Source organism: Gymnoscopelus braueri (genome assembly GCF_963280865.1).
Source record: "Gymnoscopelus braueri genome assembly, chromosome: 9".
In the NCBI taxonomy this organism is placed as follows: Eukaryota; Metazoa; Chordata; class Actinopteri; order Myctophiformes; family Myctophidae; genus Gymnoscopelus; species Gymnoscopelus braueri.
In genome coordinates this window covers 8,930,668-8,949,549 of record NC_137610.1, presented here as the reverse complement: position 1 = coordinate 8,949,549, position 18,882 = coordinate 8,930,668, and the positions used below count along the sequence as shown (strand labels likewise).

Here is an 18,882-nt window from a genome sequence, read left to right as displayed (position 1 = left end):
AATCAGCATCATGTCCTTGAATTTGAACAGGGATCTAGCCTACTAACACAACACCTCACCAGCTGTGCCTAAAATAACACAGAAAGAACAGATTGATAAATTGAAAGGGATAATTAATTATAAATATTGATTAATAACCGCTTAAACCCCAGCATCCCTATTGTGGGGAAGTTTTCGCTGAAAATAGCAGATCGATAAGCTCGCATCTGGGAGCTTGTCGATCAGCTATTTTCAGCAAAAGCTTTCCCCACAATAACAGAAAACAGAACAAGACACCAGTATTGAGCCCTGAGGGACTCCGGTTACCCATATGGGGTTTAAGTGGTTAATTGTCCCCCATCCAATAGGATGTGGTATTCTATATATCTGTATCTCTGTCACACCAAAACAGGGGTCTTCAACGTTTTCAGGCCAAGGACCCCTTAGCTGAGAGAGAAGAAGCAGGGACCCCCACTACATACTGTATAACATTCATAGACCAACACCAAACTTCTTTGCCAAAAATAGCCGATCATCAAGCTCGCGTTGTGAGCTTGTAGATCTGCTATTTTTGGCTCACGTTCTGTTCAGAATAGGGATAACAGGGTTCAAGTGGTTAATGTAAAAAAAATATCCAATCACACAAAGATTTGGCGGCCCCCCTGTAGTAACTCTGAGGACCCCCTGTTGAAGACCCCTGAATTAAGAAGTTGTAGAGACAGAGGGAGCCCCTGTACTGGTGGTGGAGTATCAGGGAAACCCCAGAAAAGCTCAATTCAAGCAACCATAAAATCAGCTCCAAACTGATGGTTCCAGCTAGTCAGAGCCCCCACAAAAGGTTGCTGATATAGTTTAAATAAATCTTACAAAATTAAAATAGGATATGCCTACATATTATCATAATTGTTTTAATACAATTATTTCATGTCAAGAAAGCATGGAAGGAGTTTTTTTTCTTTTTTCTTTTTTTTTTATCGCCAAGCCTGATTTATAATCCGTAGTAAGACGGTGTCACTCGCGAAAAAAAAGAACTGATCTACAAACTAACAAAGCGTTGTATGGAGCATAGGTATGACGCGTTGTTAGCTTATAGATCGGTGCTGTTTGACACGTGACGCCCTCATGCGGCCACGTGTCGACATTCGACAAAGTTAAGTGGCAGGGTTGCCATGTCCGTTTATTATAAGCGACTTTGGGCTTATTTTTCTGTAAAGTTGCTTGTAAATATACGCGTTGTGAGCTTGTAGATCAGCTATTTTCAAATAACCAATGCATATAGGTTTAAAGTATAGTTCCCAAACTTTTTAGCTCAAGACCCAAAAGAGAAATTAGACCTTTGCCAGGGACCCAAACAAACTAGTGAAAATAGCAGATCTGCAAGCTCACAACATGGCGCGAAGATAACTAGCCTGCTTCTTAAACTTTTTTTTCAATTATTGGAAATTATTAGATTATTTTCATTTTATTTATGAAAAAAAATTGGAATTGTTTTTAATTGATGAAAAGTTGTGATTTAAAAAACATCTTTTGATATTATGTGTTTTTTATCATTATGTATTTTTTAATGTAGGAATTTAAAAAAGGGGATTTTCACTCATGAAAATCCCATGAAAATTGGTCCGCGACCCAAACGTGGGTCCCGACCCACTGTTTGGGAAACAGTGGCCCTGCTTGTTTCTCTCTCTCAGGATCTGGCAACACAGGTAAAGCGGTCTTTCAGCCCTTCATCCCCTGCAGAGACAGACCTTCTTCCTTCTTCAAGATGAGCAAGCTGATAAAACTTCAATTAGAAAACTTCAAGTCATGGCGAGGAGAGCACATCATTGGGCCTTTTATGAGGTTCAACTGCATCATGGGCACTAATGGCTCAGGTATGTGTGTGTTTGTATCTTCTGTTGTTAACTAATATTAGTTTATACTGTTGAAGACAAGTTGGCTTAATTGACTGAGCCGCCATGTTTCTCATGTAACGTGACATGTGCTACTCAACACGGTGGTTCAACTAAAAGTACTCAAATGTTTGTTTTACTCATGTAAAAGTATCAATAATGCAATGTCGAAATACCCTGTTACAAGTAAAAGTCTTGAACTCGAAATTTGCCCGAGTAAAAGTACAAAATTATTGGTATCAAAATGTACTTAAAGGGGAAATCCACCCATTTTCAATATTTAACTATGTCATTAATATAGCATAAAGGAGTTGTGTGGAAATAAGAAAAAATTAAAATTGCAAATTACACCATGATGAGTCATCACAGTGTAATTTGCAATGTTAATTTTTTTGCAATGTTACATTTTTTTGCAATGTTAAATTTTTTTAAATTTTTTTCTTATTTCCACACAACTCCTTTATGCTATATTAATGACATAGTTAAATATTGAAAATGGGTGGATTTCCCCTTTAAAGCAGTGGTTCTCGATCTCAAACCTTTTCATGTCAAGGACCGCCAAATTGACGCTTATTAGCCGGTGGACCCACATTTGAGAAGACATGTCAGGGACCCCCATTTAAGAGAAGATTTTTATGGCTCTAGCAGTGATTCTCAACCATTTTAATTTCAAGTACTCCCAGTTTGACATGCATTAGGCTACGGACCCCCATTTAATGGCATTTCTATCTCTGGGACCCCAATTTATATTGTAAATTCAATGTTAATTTAACTCTGAGACAAATTTAACTCTGAGTACAAATGGAACCAAATGGATTTGGTTCCATTTGTACACTCTCAGAGTTACAGACCCCCAAGGGTCACTCTCAGAGTTACAGACCCACAAGGGTCGATTTTGTTTGGTTCCTAACTATCTATCATTTAGCTGGGGACCCCCTGGAACTCCCTCAAGGACCCCACTTTGAGAACAAATTACTTAAAGTACCAAAAGTAGAAAGTTCTCATTATTCAGAATGTCCCATTTCCATAAGGTATCATATTGTATAAAATGTATTAAAATCTTTTGAAAATAGAAGATCTACAAGTTCACAACTCGAAGGCTGTGAGCTAGGGCTCAGAAGTTAATGTATGTTTTATAATAATAATCCAAAAGTAACTAGTAACAAGCAAGTTTTCAAATAATTGTAGTGGAGTAAAAGTACAGTATTTGCCTCTGAGATGTAGTGGAGTAGTATTGAAAATTGGAAATATTCCAGTAAAGTAAAAGTACCTAAAAATTGTACTTAAGTATAGTACTTGAGTAAATGTACTTAGTTACTTTCCACCACTGGGTTCAACTAACTAACTAACTAACTGAACAGCATTACACGAAACATTTCTCAATATTTTAGCTAGGAGAATATTTGGAACTGTAAATGTCATGATATGCTTTTGCAGTCTCAGTGGTTCTCAGCCCTAATATCACGGAGCTCCAATTTGGTTTCTGAGTCCTGGAACGGACATTGAGTTAATACCAATACATATACTTTTGGGGGTCCTCCTTGACATGAAAAAGTTTGAGAACCACTGATGTAGCAACATTTTTTTTTCCAAAAAACTGTTAGGATTTAGAAGACATTTTGTAGAATCGACCTCAGGACACACACACACACACACACACACACACACACACACACACACACACACACACACACACACACACACACACACACACACACACAGTACCTGCTCTCTCTGCCAGCCTCTCTCTCCTGCACCCTCACCATGCTCCATCCTCTGGCAGAGCACCAGACCACCGCCCACAGAGAGAGAGCACACAATAATATCTATCCACAGTGCGTTACGTCTAGATAATACAGGCCCTAATTGTGGCCCCTCTACGAACCACCAGAAACACACAGGGAGGTATGATGGTGGAGTGAGGGTGTGTAAAGGGTTGGGCAGAGATATCAGGGGATTGATTAGCCAAAATGAGGGAATTATAAACACTATACACTAAAATGAAGGAACAAAATGTATATCATTCACAAAGTAGCATTTCATGGGCTCATATGCAGTAAATCGTGACCTTAATGTAATTTCTTTCTTTACTCCGTGTTCCCTTCGGGGCTCTGAATTATTTTAATCATTTGAGAAAATTGTTTTTAGGCAAGTCCAATGTGATGGACGCCCTGGGCTTCGTCATGGGCGAGCGGATCGCCTCTCTCCGGGTGAAACACACCAAGGACCTGATCCACGGGGCCAACATAGGAAGGCCCGTGTCCAACACAGCCCGAGTCACCATGGTTCTCTCCTCTGGTGATGTGGAGCTCCACTTCTGCCGGAGTATCCTAGGTGAGCTTAATGTTTTCTAATTTTGGTCAATCTACTAACGTTTACCACATCTGTTTTTAGATTCTGAACTGTGTTGAACCCATTGAGACCGGGAACGCATCTGTGTGTCATTTTTCTATTCAAAAAATAGCAGATATACGAGCTTGTAGATCTGCTATTTTTGAAACATTTTGAAAATTTTGGCTTATCTTTGAATATATATATATATCTTTTAAAGTGAAATTTGTCACTCAAATCTTTGCGTCTGGGGATTCTACATGTATTCTAAATCCTAACAGTTTTCTGAAAAACGTACGTTGCTACAATATCAGTGGTTCTCAAACTTTTCATGTCAAGGACCACCCAAAATGATATGTATTTGGCTGCGGACCCCCATCTCAAAATATGTTGTTCCAGGGACCCCCCCCCCCCCCATAAAGCAAAGATTTGAGTTACAAATGTTCCCTTTAAAAATATATATATATTCAAATATTCGCACAAATGTTCAAGATTTTAGAAAAATAGCAGATCTACAAGCCGCGCTATGAGCTTGTAGATCTGCTATTTTTGAATAGCCAAAGATATCTTAAAATGACAGATGCTTTCCCGGTTTTAATGGGTTAAGCAATTAAGATGGAGTGCTTTTCATGGTATATTAGCAGTGCACTGGTGTGCTGTGGACATTAGGTATGGACTACTATGGAGTCAAAGGCACAGTGCTGTAGATCAGCACACCAGTGTCAATATCTCATGGTATAGAACAACCATTATTATTCCTCCTTCCTTTGTGGAAGTCTTCCACAAAGAAACAATATTCCTTCAATCCTTTTCCTTTCTAGTGTATCCAGGTCATCGTGTAAGTGGGATTAACTGCTGATTCAGCCTCTTTGGGGCATTTTAAGTGTAGGCTGGTCGTCTGTTTTAGGTTCATTGTCATTAACATTGACATTTATACAAATTTCAAAACCAATAGATCTGAGAAATTCATTATAATCCCCCCCCTCTCCCCCCATTGTTCCTGACAGCCTTTGCTAGAGTACAGGTCTAATACGTTTAATAAGGCAGAGTGATACGTTTATAGATGGTCTGAATGCTGTTTTGGGACATATTAGCCTAAGCCCTCATTAGAAAGCCTCTCAACCAATCAAAATGCAAGCTTGGGAATAACGGTGTTATAATTGGTATTATGTTGATACTGCAACTTTAGACTTGTTAATTGACATATTTCTTTTAAGATTTTACACTAATATTGCAATGTTATCAATCACGATATACAGTACACACACAAACCATTTTGTGTGTGCTTAAGTTTGGGGGATGTGGCTGCAAAATCTAGGGTAAAATATATATTTACAAAAAGTTATACTACAGTATGTATGGTTGCGGTTGGAAATTGTACATTATGCTGCTATGGCAACCAGGTGTACTTGTTCAGTTCCCACGATGTGGATGTTCAAGGTCAAGTGAAAAACAAAAAGCACAGACACAAGTGGTTTTGAGGTGGAAGATTGCTCTCCTCCACCTTCACCTACAGTACATAGGACATAAAATGTAATACAAAACAGTAACCAAGTAGCCAGTCACTGTCTATGGATGACCATTATGTCACTTTCAGCCAAGTATTTCAAGAGGAGCTTAGAATTATTTACTTTATTTTCAGAAATGGTTCATGGTGGCTCTGGAATCAATGTATAAATGTTGGTACTGGAAAACATTAAACCGCTCTAAAACACTGAAAACTACTGAGAGCCGGATGGGGGCTTTAATCACATGAACCCTAGCGTACCTATTCTGGGGAGGATTAAAATAGCAGATCTGTTTACAAGCTCACAACACATTGCAATACAATGTGTTGTGAGCTTGTTTCCTATCCAAGAGATTTGCTGCTGTTGAGGGAAAAAAGAAGGCTCATTAAGTTTTATTGATACTGATACCATGATACTGCTTAACGAACCATCCACCCTGTGGGACCCAGTTTGACAAAATATATGCGGTTTAAATGGTTAATGGTATTGGAGCAGTAGAGACATTTTGATTGGCTCCATGCTTTTCTTCAATTGGGACCATGTGTTTAATTTAATTTCACACCAGGTGGCTTTGAATTAAATCAAACCAATCATATATTGTGAAATGCATTGCAACTGTATTACTAAAATCACGATACTATTGTTTAGCCCTATTGTAAATGTCGCCTGTTCCCTATTACACAGTTACTGTAGTAGACACTTACATGAAACCAGTAGGCTACCTACGTATATTCAACTGTCATACAATATCAACTTAAAAAAATATATATTATTAGTATTATTATATTCTTTTAAACAATGCTGGTACACCTGTCTGACTGCCGTACAATGTATTTTCCAGGTGACGCCACTGTGTATCACATTAACGATTCACCTGTGACACTGGCCATATACTTGGAGGAGCTACAGAAGATTGGCATATTCTCAAAGACCAGGAACTGCCTGGTATTCCAGGTAAGCATGACATCGCTTAAACTAAACTAGTCATCTCACTCACTCATCTTTTTGTCCAGACAAAACATGAATGGACATTTTGTTTGCCCCTGACATACACCCTTCTTGTGTTACTATGTTGGACCAGTGTTAACACTGGTGATAACGTTTTGAAATGATGTTCTCTTTCTCCGTGAGACTGTCACTTAGGCTGTCACTAATAGTTGTTGCAATGACAGCCCATACTGCCCAGCCAGAATATTTCTCTGTGCTCTTTAGTTACTTCTAATTATATAGTCTGCACATCGACAAACAAGAGATCGGAAAACAATGTGTTTTATGTCTTTTTCTACATTACGGAACCGATTATTTTATAAAGGTGACAATCTTTCAAAGATAGTGTTTATTCATTCACTTGTCCACCCGAATCTCAATGACTTCAAACTTGAGTGTGTGCGTGCGTGTGTGCGTGCGTGTGTGTGTGTGTGTATGTGCGCATTGATGTTGTTAGCTACACTAAACACGTTTAATAATTCACCAGTTTTGAAAAATAGTTTTAACTACAAATTAAAATTGACAGCCCATTCATTACAAATATGTTATTCCCTAAATGACCTCATCTACATGTGTTTGTCTCCACTAGGGAGCGGTGGAGTCCATCGCCATGCTGAACCCCAAAGAGAGGACCAAGATTTTTGAGAGGATCAGCCTGTCCAGCGAGCTGGTTGATGAGTATGATAGGTTGAAAAAGGCCATGCTGGAAGCTAAAGACAAAACTGGAGTGGATTTGAATAACAAGAGGCAAGCCATTCTCATGAAGAAAACACTGTCGGAGGAGAAACAAGTGGTAAATCAGTCAAGTCAAGTCAGTTTTATTTGTATAGCATGCAGATTTCATACAAATTAACCACTTGAACCCCAGCATGCCTATTCTTCGGGGAAGATTCACCAAAAATTGCAGATCTACAAGCTCACAACGCATCGTGTTTTTGATCTTTTAGATTGACTATTTTTGGCAAAGGCATTTTGTGTAGACGGAAAAAAGCGGTACAAGTACAGTTGTAACTCAGGTCCGTTTTACTTTCAGAATAGAGGGGTTTAAGTGGTTAACCTCAGTGCACGTCATATTAAAAGATATACAAATATTGGTGTATAGGCAGTGGGCAGATATGAGACTCATATGAGATACTGTATGGATTCAGAAGCTAAACTATTTAGTGCCTTGTAAAAAGTAAGTAGTACTGTAGACAAAACATACCCCTGAGGCACTCTGATGCAAGACCTGTCATTAAGTCTTTATTAATACAACTAGTAGTACTGTAGTACTAGTTCTCTTCTATTTTTAGGTTATTACTGATATGGCTGTTTGTTCCTTTCGTCATTTGTCTGAAATATCGCAATATGGTGCATGAATATTATTATAATGCGTTTATTATTGCCCAGATCTAGTGACAAAGCTGGTAGATTTGACTGAGATGAGCATAAGAGACATACAGTATTAGTCTGTGTATGAACAGAGTGCAACAAGGCCTCTTGCTTTACCTTCCAGGCCAAGGTGTACCAGACACTGTTGGATGATTTGGACCAGAGCAACCTGCACCTCCTGCTCTTCCAGCTGCACTGCAACAAGAGGGAGGTCGAAACTCTGAACACGACGATGACAGGGAGGCAGCAATCTGTGAATGATATGACAGTCACCCTGGATGACTGGGACGTGCGGATCAAGACCAGCAAGAGGGAACATGGGCGACACAACAGGGAGCTGCAGCAGATCGACAAGGACATACGGTGAGTGGATTTGAGATTAGATTTGAGGTGGGAGATTATTACTTTATGCGTCGTCAACCCATTAAGACCTGGAACGCATCTGTGTCATGTTTTGATTTGAGCTAAAAAGCGTTATTTTACACTTTGGCTGTTCAAAAATAGCAGATCTACAAGCTCATAGCGCGGCACCAAGTGCTTGTAGATAAGGATAAGGATAAGGATAATTCATTTTTTTAACAGATCTGATATTTTTGAAAAATCGTGAAAATGTGTGCAAATCTTTGAATATATATTTTTAAAAGCGAACATTTATAACTCAAATCTTTGCTTCTGGGGGGTCCCTGGAACTAAATATTTTGAGATAGGGGTCCGCGGCCAATTACATATCATTTTGGGGGTCCTTGACATGAAAAAGTTTGAGGACCACTGACATAGTAACATAAGTAAAAAAAAAAAAAGGATTTAGAAGACATTGTGTAGAATCGGCCTGCAGGTCTTAATGGGTTAATGTGTGAACAGATCAGCAAACGTGCACATTGATTTGTGAAAGTGTAAAGAGATTTGCAAACTCACATTGAATTGAATATTTATTAAAAATTAATTAATTAATTTGCAAACTTGTAGATTGATTTACAAACTTTCACATTGCTTTGAAAATAATAGTTAATAGTTAGATTTGCAAATGTGTACATCGACTTTGCATTTAACAAAACAGAAATAAATGGGTTCCATTACACTTGTGTAATTCATTTGTGAGTTTTGAGTCTGGCTGTCAACAAGGGCTGTGAAGCAAGTTTATGTTCAAATATGCAAATCTGCTACTGTACATGCAAATCAATAAACAAACAAAAAGAATCATCAATCTACAAGTCTGCAGATCTATTTACACATTCACTATACATTCAGTGTGCATTTGCACAAGTCAATATGTGCATTTGCAAATCAAAAACATGTAAATAAATCAAAACAAAAAATCATGTATCCACTACTAATATGTTTATTTTTACAAGATCTTCAGTGGTATGCACATCGGTCTTAAAGAGAATGGTAAAAAAAAACAAAGAGGTACTTTGCCAACAAATTGCCATAAAAGTGCTGTTACACATTATGGTAGATGATCTTGCTTAAAAAAGATGTCAGACATTTAAAATGGGGGTTGGTTTTTTGTGAATTTTGTGAAATCTATATTAATGATGAGTACAGTGAGAGTATGAAAAAAAAGCATTGTTGGTAAACTTGTACGGTAATTCTTTTTTATAGCTGTTAATATGTGTGGATGTTGTACATAGTTGTAGAACTGAGAAATGTCGATGTCACCAAATCAATTGATCACTTTATTTCTTAGCTCTGAGGAGCAGACACTATCAGTATGTCAGTCACAGTACACCAAGACCAAGGTCAACTCCTCCCATCACCTCAAGAAGGCGAAGGAGGCGCGCTCGTCCCTGCAGGAGGCCCAAGGGCAGAGGAGCAAGAAACTGGAGGAGCTGCACCAAGGAAGGGAAGAGGTGGCAGAGGTGGAAAGGGCCTGGAGGAGCAACGAGGAGCAGTTCCAGAGAGAAAGAGCCCAGGACAGAGACGTTGAGCTGGGGGAAGAGCAGGTGAAGTTTGGGGTGGAACCACCAATCTGTGTTAGTCTGGTTCTATATTAAATAGCTTTTTGTATTTCCTTTGAAAACAGCATCCATTTAGTGTCTTGCCATAACCAATATTCTATCACAGCATTGTTTGTACTGTATGACTAGCTCCCACTCTACCTATCACTATACAGTATCTCCCATCACTGTATCTATTGCAGGAAATCCAGACGATATGTACAATACATACACGACAGCCTTGATTTAGTTCAGTAGAATGAAAACTATTCAGAACCCCATGGTCTTAAAATCATTACTTAGTGATGTGGCTCTCATTGTCTAGGTTTCAGGGCATTTTGATTTGACAGTAAACTTTGTTCATTCTACAGCCCGGTGCACCTGATATGGCTACCTTTAGCTAAGCAGCTAACCCCTTGTATCTTCCTATAATTTGAGTAACCTCTGTCTGTCCGTCTTGGTGTCTTCGTCTGTGGTGTCTTCGTCTGCTGCGCATGCGTCGCATCCAATCCAGCCGCGACACACTGTTGCCCGTGTGTGTGTGTGTGTGTGTGTGTGCGCATGTGTAGCATCTACAGCCCCACAGCGTTACACTGTTGCACACACAGAACACTCGCCTCCGCGGCCGTGTGTGTGTGTGTGTTTGCGACGGGACCCGGGGGGTTCCGCGACGGGGGTGTGTGTGGGGGGTTGCCCGTGGGGAGGGTGACCGCGGGGGGTGCTGCGGGGGGACCCGCGGCGGGACCGCGCTACAGGACGTGCAATATCCCCAAGTTTGCAACTGCTTTCGTCTGCGCCCTTCACCGGGTATGGTCTAGTTGTTCCTAATTCTAACTCTCCAGGCCACACTCCAAACCTCTTCACTTGACATTTCCGTTTATAGATAGGACTTATGGACTTATTGTTTGCAATGCTGTGGTCTTCGGATTGCTCTTGTATGAAATATCAGGTTGAAATATCAGGTTGACTAAAACTAAACTAAGCAAGGGTTCTTTAATGCTGTCTGTGCAGCGAGTCTCCCCAGAAAGTATTCCCTCGCTCGCACGTCAAACTACTGTGGTGTAGTGCCTTGCTGTTTCCTGTGTTCCACAGTGTGACCGTAGAGCTATATCATTTCTGGAGAGGGCACACCCACTCATTTCAATGAAAGTTGCCCACCGAGCGCATACGCCCCTAGGGACACCCTCCTTAAGTGCCCTTCGTGCGTCTACATCACAAACTACCTCCACAAGCGAGCCAGTGCCTGGCTTGAGTGTGACTCATTCTTTGGGGCCACACTCTGAATCCCACCGTGCTAAAACTGGGCAGACCTTTTAACATTATGGGCAACATAAGCCCATAATATCCGTCATCGGATCACGACGTAACGCTATGTAGAGTACATACTGTATTGTCATCATAATGCTTGCTGTAGCAACTACTTTTAGATTTTACATTTTGTAATTTTTTGTTGTAATAATGCTCATGGTTGAAACTAGGTTGCTACAGTGTGTGAATTTACTTTACAGTGCATGTATAAAGTCTTTGGTTTGGTGAGTCGAAGTAGTATGGTATTTCTGTTCTACCTCCTTGAATTGCTGAAAACTAAGACGCTTTCAGATGTTTTGCCCTTTGGACCCTTACCAGGGCACTGCCCCTAGATTTCTTATTATGCCTGACTTTACATGATGTGTCAATGTATAACATGACATCCATCTATATTGTGGCAAACCACATGGTTACCTTACTCTGTCATCGAAGTAAAGAAAAGTCTGTTCTAAAAAGACTATTGTGTGTCCTTCTGTTGTAGCTGGAGCAATATAAACAGCTGAAGGAGATGTCCAGGAGGCAGGGGGCCGTACTCAGTCAGAAGGCTGACAAACTGCAGCGGGATGTTAAGTCCAACCAAGAAAAGATCTCCTTTGACAAGCGCAAGAAGAAGGAATTGCAGGTATTCAATTTCAGTCGCCGTACCAACAATATTATTAATAATAGATAAATGGCACAATTTAATAGAGCACACAAACAAATAAAGAACAAGTAAAGCATCAGTAGTTTATGAAGTTAATTTAATAATAAACTGTTTTAGTGTTATTAATGTAATTAGAAAATAGTACAGAAATTGCAATAAACAGAAATTATCCCCATGATCAAGATGATAATCAGGGACATTGCCTTAGTTGGCAAGCCCTACAGCTAGATCCTGTTAACCTTCTTTACACACAGGTGACTATCAAGGCCAACCAGGGCCAGCTTGAGGACTTAACCAAGCGTGCAGAGAAACTGGAGGAATACACCAAGACCTGCAAGTATGACTGTCCTTGTCAAGCCAACCTTTTTACTGATATTGCACAATGGCACTGATATTCAGTATATTTCCATACAGTATGTTCACGTTATCACTAAATTGTGTTGTTGACACAACAGAACAATATACCTAATCTAGTCTCAGTAAATACTGTAAATGCATATAAAGTAGGGCTGGGCCATATGACTTCAAATCTATGTGACGATTATTTAAAACTTTTACCTTGATTGCGATTAATTTACGTTGTTGAGAGATACAATGAAACAAAGACTATTCTTGTTGATATGTTGATATTGATTCGTATTGTTCATTAAAACATATGGGAGAATATACTGCCTAGTGCTCACAATGTGAACTGTTGCTACTATCAAAATACCTATTACCTATAATTACTGCAAAGAACATTTGCATGTGCACATTTGTGTGCCTATCTGTGTGTGCATGCATATACTGTATGTTTGTGTGTACTGTACATGTAATTGTGTTCATGTGTGTGTGTGCGTGCGTGTGTGTGTCTCAGGACATCTCTGGAGGAGTACTGTCAACAGGAGGTGAGCTTAAGCGAGGAGCTGCAGCGTGGCCGTCAGAGGAGCGATGAGGTGAATCAGGAGCTGGGAAACATTGTGGTGGAGCTGAGGGAAGCTGGGGATGAAACCCATGAGAGTCGACGGCAGCAGCAGCACAAAGAGGTGCTAGAGAGCCTCCGCAGGCTTTATCCTGACGCTGTGGTGAGAGACGCACTTCACATGAATATTTGATAACTCAAAAACTGAGCTTTTAAGGCATTGTTAAGTAACACTTAAACTTTGAAGATCTGATCTACTCTTAACATTTTTCAGTTTGGCCGTCTGGTGGAGCTGTGCAATCCCATTCATAGGAGGTACCAGTTGGCTGTCACCAAGGTCTTCGGCCGCTACATGAACGCCATCGTGGTGACCACAGAGAAAACAGCCCGAGACTGTATCCAGTTCATCAAGTCGGAGAGAGCCGAGGCTCAGACCTTCCTACCCATCGACTTCCTGGATGTATGTAAAAGAATAAAACAGGGATCTTGAATTGCTCAGAAATTGTTTAACAAATTTGCTATAGAGAATGCCGTAAAAAAAAAAGAAGAAAAAAGGTTGTTGAAATGGATTATCCCACTTTTAGCATTGCCATTTGCACAAGATTCATTCATTTTCAGAAGCATTTCATGTTGGAAAACTAAGATCTCCAGCAAACAGGAATCCCCCAAACTACAGTAAATAAATGTCCCTGTATATAAACACAAACCTATAAACACAATGTTATCATCTTTGTAGTTTCCTCTGGTCTGAGCTCAGAAGTGCAGTACAGCTGAAATTGCTGTCTGGTCTCCATATATGTGCATAAAAGGGACACAGACTGTCAGACGGGTACAACAGGGTACTCAGACAATGGGTATAACGGGTAGAATGGTTATTGCATGTGTGTAAAAAGGACATTTTTGTTTGGAAGATTTGATCAAGTTCCAGGATGAATTATAGTTCAGCTAAAGTAGCCATGGTAACACTGCTACTGTACCTCAAATGCAGACTCATTAACTATCTGACTGTTTAACTAACCAACACTGTTTTGTTTCTTTTCTGTTGTCTCTCCCGTGTCTGAAATGGAATGTGACTGCCCAGGTCACTCCTCTTAACGAGCGTCTGAGGGAGATCGAGGGAGCCAAGCTGGTGTTTGATGTGGTGCAATGTGTCTCTGGTCCTATGGCCTCCCAGCTGAAGAGGGTGGTGCAGTTTGTCTGTGGCAACGCATTGGTCTGCGAGACCATCAGAGACGCCCAGAGTGTGGCGTTCAGCGGCCCAGAGCGCAATAAGGTAACACCAGCATGGATGGACACGCTCTCATCGGCATTGCATAGACCAGTGGTTCTCAAAGTGGGGTCCAGGGACTCTCAGGGTCCCTTGAAGGGGTTCCAAATGGACCCTTACAGGTCTCTAACTCTTGAGTGTACAAATGGAACCAAATGGAGTTAGCAGTTATGGGGGTCCTTGAAATCAAAAAAGTTTGAGAACCACTGGCATAGACATTATTGTGTAGGGCCGGAAATTTTACCTCCACTCCACTTTTCGCCACTGGCCACAAATTCTGTGGATTCAAAAATGTACTGGATTCTTGCTCTTTACCCAGCCAATGCATGTAAATGCAAAATGTCCTCTGAGTTATGTGTGGTTACTTGTCAAATTGAGTCAATATGTACCAGCATTTGTTTGGTACATATTTGTACCAGCCAAATGCTACTTTCTGGGGAGACTCGCCGCACAGACAACATTAAAGAACCCTTGCTTAGTTTAGTTTTAGTCTATGACAACCTAATCTCTCATACAAGAGCAACATATTCTGTTGTTTATATCAGTTTCCATGGTATATACTGCATTACCAGTCATAGCAGTTCCATCATTCTCAACCTGTCAGATGCGTAGTGGATAAAGTCACAAGGCAGAATAGATGAACCGATGTCAAGAAGTTTTGTTCCCATCAGGTGCTAAAGAATTATTTAAAAAAGGTATGATGTAAATCTAAATGTTAAGTTTAGATCAAGCTGGACAGACTAATTTAAGTTGTCAGTGTGCCTTTTTTTGGGTCTTTTTTTAATAAGACTTTTTTTTATCAAAAACACACGTCCACCAATGCAGAGAATGGAATTCAATTCCCAGTAGCTCTGGCTTGGGCCGGAGTTCCAACAAGCATAATTGGCAATGTTCACGGATGGGTATTAAGCAAGGGATCTCGTGGTTTGTCTCAGGGCGCCAGTTCAGATGATCTGGGTAAGACATACTTTTGTACAGGTTTTCCGGGGAAACACCTCGCTGTCAGGTGAATAGAAGCGGCTGGTGAGTCCATGGGTATTGTACTGGAGGAGGCATATTGTTTGTCTACAACACCCTCCCCAGGCCAGGGACTGCAGGGACCACATGTGGGGAATTGGCAACGTCAGGGAGAAAATGGGGGGGAAACACACACACACACACACACACACACACACACACACACACACACACACACACACACACACACACACACACACACACACAGCTGGGCCTGATCAAGGTACTGTAAAAGGGGAAGCGATGGAAAGATAGAGAAGGCATGGCTAATAATTTTTCCCTTACAGTGAACTTTGAAAATAACACAGTATATTTGATATCTTAATAGTGAGTATCTTATATATTTTTTGTTATACTGTATATTATGCAGCTCTATCTGACCACAGTCACTCTGCGTTTACCTGCAGACGGTAGCTCTGGATGGCACCATGTTCTCCAAGTCAGGGGTGATCTCTGGAGGCTCCAGTGACCTGCGGAGCAGAGCCATGCGATGGGATGAGAAGGACATGAAACAACTGAAGGAACGCAAGGACCAGCTGACAGCAGAGCTACGTGTGAGTCAAGGGATTTAAACAAATCTCTTGGGCCCAGTAGCACAGCAAACTATTTTGAATTCCCAAATCCCTAGACCAATGGATGGGTGAGGTATTTATTCTAGGATTATTCTGATTATTTGGAGAAATGCTAAAAATAGAATAGAATAGAGAATGAATTGTCCATGTTAAGAAATGTACATTTGATACTGTCAGAATATTACAAGAAACCGTAAAAAAGGAAACAAGAAGAAAATACTGTAGTGCTCACTGACTAATACCAGCCACGGATAAAATTTCAGGTCATGAATAATAGGAAAATAGTTCGTGTTATTTTAATGTGATTTTTCTAATGTGCCTGTACTCAGTGCTTAATTTGTAAATTATTAGGTGCCGGAGCTCATGAAACAGACTAAAAGTAATGTCAAATTCATTTGAAAAACTTTGATTTGATTAAACATTTAAGTAAGCAAACAAATGAATTGTAAAAAAAAACACACATAATTGTCTATACTGATATTTAGAAGCATTTTTTGTCTTGGATTGTTAACCTCATTGGAATAAAAACTATACGACCCTTACACACAGCTACTTTGGGGGCAGAACAAAATACTACAAATCATAAACGACGATGATAAGATTTTTATTTCAGACAACCCACTGACAGGTTGACTTATACTCTAAGTCAAACTGTCAGTGGGTTGTCTGAGTGATCAATTGACTAGTCGGTACAGGGGGGCAGTGGAAAAAGTGTGTTGAAACTACTGTAACCTGGCATGGTCAGACTAATATCACTGCGTTTTTCTTTTAGCTCTGGCAGATTCGTCTGGTTTCCAGACTATGTTGAAACAAAATCATTGTGTATCAGTATCAACCAATGTCATGACAAACCTTCAGTTATCCGTATAGACTTATAATTTTGCCAATTTAATCTTACAGGGACTGATGAAGCTGAGGAGGAAGGAGCCTGCCTTGAAACAGGTCCAGGTTCAGGCTCAAGGGTGTCAGACCAGACTCAAATACTCCAACACTGAACTGGACAACCTCCGCAAAACCAAAATCCCAGAATGCCAAGCGGTAAAACCCACAGCTACACACTTAGGGCCCTATTTTGGGGCAGGCACATTGGTGTGATGCACACAGTGGATGGGTGGATTGATTTGACAATGTCTCGTGGCACAGTATTTGTGTTAAGTATTTTGGGGGACTGTTTCAGTGAATACACAATATTTGCTGACTTAATATGTGTACAGTTGTTATAACACTACACCCACATCAACATAATACACAATACTTACCCCCACACCCAGTCAATCTTTTGGGTACGGTACTGTCTGCAGGAGAGGTCCCGTCTGGATAGTTTGCTGGCCAACCAGGAGGCAGACATCCTGATGCAGCAGGAGTATGTGGAGAAGAAGGAAGCTGTGCGAAAGAGCACTAGAGACACAATCAACCAGGTACAGCATTGTTTTGACTATTATCTTCTGTGCTGTCTTGCTAATTGAGTAATCTTGATGCTCTCTGCCGACTGGCGTCTGTCTTCCTTGTGTGTTATTGTATACCCGGGAGCATGATGAATAAACGGTTATAAATAAAATGTGAAACATACTCGTTCATTTATCGGCACGCAATATACTTAAAAAACAAATAACTAAACCATATATTTTCAGGTGAATCAATTGCATGAAAAAACACTCCCAGTGTGTATGGACCTTTACCAAGTCAAATTGATGTGTATTTATTGTACTTAGTTGGCAAATGAAGCGTTTCTGGATATGATTTTGGATTACAGCCATTTGTTAGAACAAAAACATATTACCTTAAAATTTTACCCAATATAGATTTTAAAAAAAAAACATATTCTTCTAAATTATATGTGTTTTTGTACTATATGGGTGTGAGTGGTTGTGTTCAATATGTGTCTTTGTATGTGTGTTCAGATGGAGGACACTGTGTTTGCTGACTTCTGTGCTGAGATTGGCATAGAAAACATCAGGCAGTATGAACAGGAGCACCTCAAAGAGCAAGCAGAACTGGACCAGAAACGGTACCGTCACCTCTCACTTAATATCTATTGTAACTTAATATTTATTAGCAAAGTCTTCATGGTTCTCATTCATTCATTCGGTGTAGCTACAGTAACGTATTTTCAAATGTTATGCCTCCACCGGTGATAGCCATGGCCGGAGTTATTATGTTTTGGGTTGTCCATATCTCGTGAACATAATATCTCAGAATGCCTTGAGGGAATTGCTCAAACATCCACTTGGACCCAAGGATGAACTGATTCTATTTTGGTGGTCAAAGGTCAAGGTCACTGTCACCTCACTTTCGTCCTATTCTAATGAACGTAATATCTCCGAATTTCATTTCACCTGGCATAAAGGATTTCAGTAATTTTGATGCCATAGAGTCCATGTCATTCTCACACATAGTGATGTGCCGGTGTTGCGGACTGAATATAGCCAAACTGCTCACAACAGTGTTGTGAGCTTTTAGATATGCATCTAGTATAAAATACATAAATTTATTTGTACTGTTGTGTTGTTGGTCTTTGTCTGTTATGTTATGTCATGTTTATTTGTTGAAAAGTGAATAAATACTTTAATTACAAAAAAAAAAAAAGAAGATATGCAAGTATAAATCGGGCATAGTAAATCCTACAGTAATAATAGATATTAGATCATTTTTAGATTAAAGAGTATTTGAATTGGTCAAACTAGCAAAGTTATATCTTGCCTTGTCTTATCTTGTTTTGTCTTGTCTTATTTGTACTCTAGGTTGGACTTTGATGGCCAGATTGGATGTCTGAACGCCCAGTTGGAGTACATGCAACAGCAGGTGGAGCAACACGAGAGGAGGCAAAGGACCCTTGAGAAGACAATTGCCAAAGAGGACAGAGCAATAGATCAGCAGAAGGAGGTAAAACACATTATTTAAGATAAAATACATGGGGCCCTACTCTCCATCCTGCACTATCCCATGGCACTGCCCGCTACCCTGCCTCTTCGCTCTTCCATGGGCAGAGAGGGAGAGAGGGTACGATAGCACTGGGGATAACGGCTTGTGTAGCCTGGTCTTAAAGGCAATGGCATCTGGTAGCCTGGTCTTAAAGGCAATGGCATCTGGCACGGTGATTGGATTTATTAATGTAACGGCCAAACCACACCTATGCATAATGTAACGGGTAGCGCAGGTGTTTTAGGTATAA

The 18,882-nt window shown here is 40.2% G+C and overlaps 1 protein-coding gene across 1 annotated transcript in view; it reads left to right on the top strand.

Moving 5' to 3' along the window:
* Nucleotides 1-1,101: 1,101 nt before the first annotated feature.
* The window catches only part of LOC308092162 (structural maintenance of chromosomes protein 1B-like), a gene marked incomplete at its 5' end in the record, with an annotated part of 30,351 nt that continues 12,570 nt past the window's right edge, over nt 1,102-18,882 (top strand). Inside the window, 17 exons of the mRNA XM_080438015.1 lie at nt 1,102-1,129; nt 1,668-1,850; nt 4,017-4,202; nt 6,549-6,661; nt 7,284-7,487; nt 8,190-8,428; nt 9,753-10,038; nt 11,792-11,932; nt 12,208-12,290; nt 12,810-13,017; nt 13,129-13,314; nt 13,936-14,127; nt 15,546-15,692; nt 16,611-16,748; nt 16,982-17,128; nt 17,612-17,718; nt 18,452-18,593. Coding sequence (XP_080294141.1) covers nt 1,102-1,129; nt 1,668-1,850; nt 4,017-4,202; nt 6,549-6,661; nt 7,284-7,487; nt 8,190-8,428; nt 9,753-10,038; nt 11,792-11,932; nt 12,208-12,290; nt 12,810-13,017; nt 13,129-13,314; nt 13,936-14,127; nt 15,546-15,692; nt 16,611-16,748; nt 16,982-17,128; nt 17,612-17,718; nt 18,452-18,593 — 2,730 coding nt within the window. The remainder of the gene's footprint in view (nt 1,130-1,667; nt 1,851-4,016; nt 4,203-6,548; nt 6,662-7,283; nt 7,488-8,189; nt 8,429-9,752; nt 10,039-11,791; nt 11,933-12,207; nt 12,291-12,809; nt 13,018-13,128; nt 13,315-13,935; nt 14,128-15,545; nt 15,693-16,610; nt 16,749-16,981; nt 17,129-17,611; nt 17,719-18,451; nt 18,594-18,882) is intronic.